We start from the raw sequence: 6793 nt of genomic DNA on the forward strand, positions 1-6793 counted from the left end.
AGTTTGATTTATAAGATAAAATATGATTTATTTTTATTTTTTTATAAGAAATAAGAAAAGAAATAAAATGTCATAATTTAATCTCTCTTTACTAATAAAAATTAATAAATTAACAATTAATATTTATTGATAAAAAATAAATAATTTATCTTAATTTTATTGAAATATTGAAAGATTACAATTAAAGTCTCCGAACACAAAAATGGAGGGTATAAGGATATTTTTTCTTTAAAATTTTTAAAGAATAAAACTTTTGAATAACTAAAACAAAAATTTATATTAAAAGCAATGTAATAAAAAATGTAAAAGCTTTAAACTAAATTACATTTTTTTTAAAATAGACTATCGGTTCTTATTTTTCTTCATTTGATTTCACTCCGTTAGGACCGTCACCGTTTAACCCTAAATTTTGGCCTTTCTTCTCTTCTCTTCTTCTTTTTTCCCCGAAAAGCATTTCACAAGGAGAAGACACAGTGGATCGTGGTTTCACTTTATTTCAGGTACTCCCTTCTAAATCGCCATTTTTGCGAATTTCAATTGATCAGCATTTCCATGCACCATTTTTTTTCTCTGCTGAAACACAAGAACTAGTGCATTCATTTTCTCAATGGAGTAGCTAATAACTGTACTATTCCTACAGACCAAACATGGTGCAGTGGCATAGACACGTTTTTCCCTTTCTTCGCCCCATTCACAAGCGAGTATTGGAACCCCACGCCACTCATTCAGCTCCAAGCCTTGTACTTTCTCGCTTAGCCTCTTCTCTTTCACAAGGTTAAGAATTTTTTTTCTCACTTGCCCTTTTGTTGTTTTGACTTTTGTGGTATTGGTTTTGGTGAAATTTGTGAGTTTTATGGGTTCATTAGCATTAAAGCTTGCTTTGGTAATGTAGGTCAGTTGGGGAGGAGAACATGGACAACAACAACTTTGCCCTGTTTTTCAAGACCCGTTTTTCTCACTTTCCAACATCAGGTAAAAATTTGTGTTTTGATTGCATGATCATCAGTTGATTGCCCATTTGAATAGCTTGTTAAATCAATTTCTCATATACCGTGATTTGTGTTCCATTGTAATATCTATGGTTGAGTTGAGATTGCTTTAGACACAGGTAAGTGAGAAAATAAATCCTAGATAAACAGTCACTTCATACTCAACAAAACCAGATTTGTATGTAACCAACGATTTTAAACTTATAATTTCAATAGAAGAATACATGCATACACTCTAGTAGTGATTCCATTTGTGTAAGAAGATTCAGATACATACGCACAATTCATAAATCAAGTTATAGACGAAGCTTTGAAGCAAAGAAAAAGCTTATGTTCTGCAGTTTTGATATGAGAACTGCTAAAAAATGTAACATCGATTGAGCCAGTAACATAGCTTCCAAAGAATCTCACAAGAACATATTCAATCAATATTTTTAACTGAATGAAGAAGAGCTTTCATGTACCCTTTTACTAATTAAATATTTTCTGTAGCTGTTATGGTATACATAAGGTTACAGTATCCAAGGGGACTTGTCGATTATTTGTTGGTTGATACTTTGTAGTTTTAGATTTTAGTATGATATTTGAAAAATTCATTAACTCAATTTAGTTACATGTGCTCTCAAAAAAAGATAGGTACCAGAGTAATCCCCAATTATTTTAGGTATATGAATACTCTAGTCAAGTATACTAGTTTCTACCTTAAATTGCTCATGCATTGTTTTCTATCTTCCTGGCTAATTGGTTATCAATAATAAGGGATTTCTTGAGCAAATCTAGGTCACTTTCCTCTGTTTCGGAACTCTCTTCAGATCCATCATCCTTGAATGCAGTGAAATCGGTTAGGCATTGCACATAAGTTATATGTATCAATATTGATGTTTAGTATGTCCTTATTCACTCAATAAATGAAATGATACATTGAATATGAAAAAGAGATTCAAACATTATTTGCAGAAATCAAGTTGCAATCACATGCATGCAGATTAGGAGTAAGGCAAAAAATGGTGTCAGTTTATAAATTAACATAATCCCTATCAGCAGTTGTGGTTATGTAATTCCTAGCACTCACTTTACATGAAGAAGATGAAAAAGCAATTGTAAAGCTCCAGAATCACCACAGACCTCCCACACTGCTGATTGGACATCTGTATCTGATAGCTGTCTCTCCCTTTCAGGTCCAACAAACTTTATAGAAAACATGAACATAAACAATTCAAATTAATATAATGCTTATTACTTACCTTCTAGGTAAATGTAATAAATTGACCTCATATTATCCGAGCTTAAAATCAGCCAACAATTAAAGGAAGGACTTGTAATTGACCTTTAATTCACTATAATCATGGTTATATAATTATAAAATAAATAAAAGCAAATAAATGGAAGTTATTAATGTATTAATGATGTTTTGTTTATAAAACAACTAATAAAACATGTAAACTGCATTTGATCTTGAAAATTAATTGCATTACAATGGATTGGTTTAGTATTTGACCATTGTCATCAATAGCGCTGCTATATTGACACATATGCAGCAGTGATTTATACAGCCAGTTGTTTTCCTTGATTATTTTCTGTCTGAATATTACTGTCTTCTAAGTTGTAAGCAATTTTAACTATATTGTCTTTAAAAGATAAGAGGTTGTCCCAACGATGGAAGCACGGAATCACATGTCAAGTAGCCAAGTCACTTCACCTTTACTAGTGTACAGTAGTAGTTAACTAATGGAAGGCATAGCAAATGTAGTAAATCTTGATAGAGAAGTTGTACCACTGAAAAACAAAACACAGTTTCAGTGAAAACGGTAGGAGCTAATAGTTTTACATTCCAAGGGAAATATGAAAAACAAAATGTTGCATAGAAACCAAACCTCTTCCAGCATTGATGAAACCTTGAAAAGTTCATCTTCTTGCATGGCTATGGCCCTCAAAGTAGTCATGATTATCTCAGGGAACACCAACTTGTTTATCTAAGATGGTGTCTTTGGTTGACCACTCCAACTATAGTTGCAAACTTTGTCAACTTTGCCCTTGTTATTTTCTCCATTGTTTTGGGTGCCTAGTAAACATAAAACAAAGAAACAGAAACTGTAATTACAGAAGGGGGAAATTTTAGTATGCATAACCAGTCTTCCTTTTTTGTTTTCTCCAGGGTAACCATATTTCCTGGAAATCTCACTTTGGTATCTTAATCATATCAAAGCACAAGGCTTATAATCTACCCTAGAATGTGTCAATCTTTCATCTGTTACAGTTAGGAGAATTTGGATTCTGGACCTTTCTTGTGGTTTCTCTAATAAGTCATCCTTTCGTGTCTTAATTCATTTTCCTAATTGAAAAAAGTTCACCATTGATAAATATATTTGAAAATTTAAAGTTCCTTCTAAGGAGAAGGCTTTTGCTTGGACTGCTGGATTGAATGGGATCAATAGTAGTGATTCTTGCTTGATCAATTCTGATTTTGTTATACATTTGATTTTACATTGTTTGTTTGCTAATATTTTGCAGAATAGCTGAATAGGCTCTTTCTTGGACTTTGTGATCATACTTAATTATGTTTTGAGATTAAATAAACAAGTTTGTTTATAGTTATCTTCCAAATCGTTTTACAACCTTGGGGCATACTAAGCTAGTGTTATAAATATTCTAATCATATGTATGTATGTACGTACGTACGTACTTACGTACTCTGACCATACTCTTTTTTTAACTTCATCCTTTGGTGTTTTCCATTTCAGGGAATATCAAGTTCTGCTCAGTTGCTGGCAAATTCATCTGAGGAAACACCTGTTTTGTCACCTTTAGCCCCAGTTTCATTATTGAGTAGTTCAAAAGGTGAAGACCAGAAGCAGAAAGTTGTTACTAAGCCAGAAAAAGTTCAAGCGATATTAAAGGCAATAAAACAGGTTTGAGATGCCTTATCACTGTTTGTGATTGATTGCTTTTGGTTTTCGAGTTGGTTTTCTTACATTAAGGGCATGTTTGATAAACCTGAAAAGTTATACATTGAATGTATTTTGTTTGAAAAGATTCTAATTTTAAGTGCTGAAAAGTGCATCAAAGAAAACCTATAACATTTTTGTATATCAAACATGACAACCAAAGTTTCCTATAACATTGCACTAAATTTTAATTTTTTATTTTTTTTTTATTTCCTGATTGTGACTCTTGATATGTGAAATCACATGGAGCTCTAACTAATCCAAGTCAGGTTAGGTGGACCCATTTAAGGGGATAAAACTTTCCCTTTGCCTATTTTTTCTATTCACAAAGCTCAAACCTAATACCTTATTTAAATGAAACTAATATTGTCACTTGGACCAATAGATGTTAACTTTTGGTGTTATCTTGATAGAGCATTTATTTTATTTCATTTTAACTTGCTAATCACATTTCTAGTATGCATGCTTAGCAATAATATAAAGTGGACATAAGTATCATCACAAGTATATTCAGCTTAGCGATAATATAAATATTGAAAATTTACAATGTTATGTTACATTTATGTGGTACCACTGCCTAGCTACTTGCTAAGAAACTTCTGTGTGTTTTAACCAGCATGTAACAACTTTTGCAGAAAAGTTGGCATCTAACTTTTTAGCCATTGAAATACCTTCCTTGGTTTGCTGTGGAAACTGTCTTAATTTATGGTTGAAGAAGGGTTTGATTAATATCTGACTAGTTGCACTTTTTACATATCTTGTTCTCTATGGTATTTCAGAGTCCAAAGAAGGTCAACTTGGTTGCTGCTCTGGTTCGTGGTATGCTTGTTAAAGATGCATTGATGCAGTTGGAATTGACAATAAAACGAGCAGCAAAAACTGTATATCAGGTAGTAGGTAGTAACACTAGGTATTTTTCATTGTCACCTCATTGGACAAGCTTGCAAAATCTATAATTTTAATTGCTTTCAAAGTTTCTCTGTGAAAGCATCAGGTTTTGATTAAAAAAAAAAAATTCAACTCATTCTTTGCCCCCTGCCCTAGCCCTTTTACTTTGTCATTGATCTCAAGGGCCAGGTTTCAATGAGGTTATATAAATTTTTACATGGGACAATGTCATGACAGTGAGTGAGAAGGAATTGCAAATTCATTTCCTTGTTAGATTTAATTTTCTAATTTCATGATTTTTTTCCACTTATAACACCAATATCAAATTCGATGGGATTCCTGCTCTTCGATGCTTTACACAGGTATTTAACATAACCATTTATGATAATTTAGATTTGAGATATGTTTGGTTTCAGTGGAGGAGGAAGGCTATTTTATTACCTTCTATAGGGTAAAGCAAAGTTGTACGCGGTTGTTTTAAAATCCTACACGTTGCAGGTTATTCATTCAGCCCGAGCAAATGCCTCTCACAATCATGGGTTAGATCCAGAACGTCTCATTGTTGGTAATATTTTGAAGGTCATAATTATTAGAAGTGAAATTGTTGTCACATGATTTACAATTGTATATTACGGCATTGTTTAATCCATGTAGACAACTACATTTAGTGGGAAAAAGGCTTGGTTGTTCTATCTCTGATGATGCTGCATTCTTGTTTCTTACAGCGGAAGCATTTGTAGGAAAGGGGTTTTATAAAAAGAGACTTTGGCCCCATGCCAAAGGAAAATCGTCGCTTAGAGTAAGACCAGAATGCAGGCTAACAGTTGTAGTAAGAGAGATAACTGCTGAAGAAGAGGCAGAGATTGCTAGGCTGAGGGTCCACAACTTCAAGAGACTCACCAAGCGTCAGAAACGACTTGTGCCTCATCAGCTCATTGAGTCCAATCCTATTTGGGGCCGCAAAAACAAATCTAGGGGTCAAAACGTGAGTGCTACACCTGCATGAGCTGAGCTTTTGCTTGTTTCCAAGTTTCCATGCTTATGGCATTTTTCGTGTAATAGAAGATTCTTCTTGGCCATCACATAATATGGAAACAGTTGAGAAATATGTCTGTCCCTTGTTGCAAATGATAGAATTTTGTACTGGATCATGTTTAGTATTATTCTCATTTATTAGCTTATTATTTCTCTTCCTACTAGGTGCTATAAAGGATGTCCTGTTCAATCAGCAGCATGAATCTCCTCTTGTTTTGTGGGGAAGTATAAACCTATGATTTTTTATTTTTAAAATAAGGTTACACTTGCATCATTTTATTAGTTGTGCTTTAATTATTTTTAGTATCTGGAGCGTTGAACTTATTAGCAACATATCAAACAGCAAATGAGTGTGTTTTTTTTTTTTTGTTAAAAACAACAAATGAGTTCGGTATCAACTGTAACTTTGATTTCATTGCAAAACTACGATACACAAATAGAATGGCACAGGTTTCAGATTGTTGTGCATTAATTGTAGGATCAATCACTGCGTACGAACTCAGCTCTATACTTTTGTTGGTTGGATTTGAAAGTGAACAACTCTGGACAACATCATGCATGACTCTGGGATGGAGAAATGTTATTGTATGCAACTAATGCAATACTATAAATTATACAATTAAGGGAGAAACGAGAAATAATTTACGAGATTTAATAAATGATGTGACTGATAAATAGACAAAAAAGTATTATATGAATTGTTATATTTTTTTAGTTCCTTGTTTTTTCATTAAAATTTACCTTGCTCCTTTTTTATTTTTTTGTTTTTTTATCTTTTAAATCTGAGTCAATGTTACTCTTTCGAAATAGTTATTGTTCTTTTAAATCTAGATACAAAACGCAAGTGAGAATGTTGAAATCTAGATAAAAAATTGCATATGGGTATCTTGAAACTGAAATAAAAAAATTGCGAGCTTGTGTCCATTAACCATGCAC

General features: G+C 32.8%; 1 protein-coding gene across 1 annotated transcript; it reads left to right on the top strand.

Moving 5' to 3' along the window:
- The first annotated feature begins 366 nt into the window (after positions 1-366).
- Positions 367-6131, top strand: LOC114394566 (50S ribosomal protein L22, chloroplastic-like). The gene is made up of 7 exons (XM_028356181.1): positions 367-500; positions 641-774; positions 893-972; positions 3731-3898; positions 4714-4824; positions 5321-5387; positions 5548-6131. Exons 2-7 carry the CDS (start codon positions 648-650, stop codon positions 5826-5828), a joined length of 834 nt encoding a protein of 277 aa, XP_028211982.1. The 5' UTR covers positions 367-500; positions 641-647; the 3' UTR covers positions 5829-6131.
- Positions 6132-6793: the final 662 nt, after the last annotated feature.

This window comes from Glycine soja, chromosome 18, assembly GCF_004193775.1.
Source record: "Glycine soja cultivar W05 chromosome 18, ASM419377v2, whole genome shotgun sequence".
Taxonomy (NCBI): domain Eukaryota; kingdom Viridiplantae; phylum Streptophyta; class Magnoliopsida; order Fabales; family Fabaceae; genus Glycine; species Glycine soja.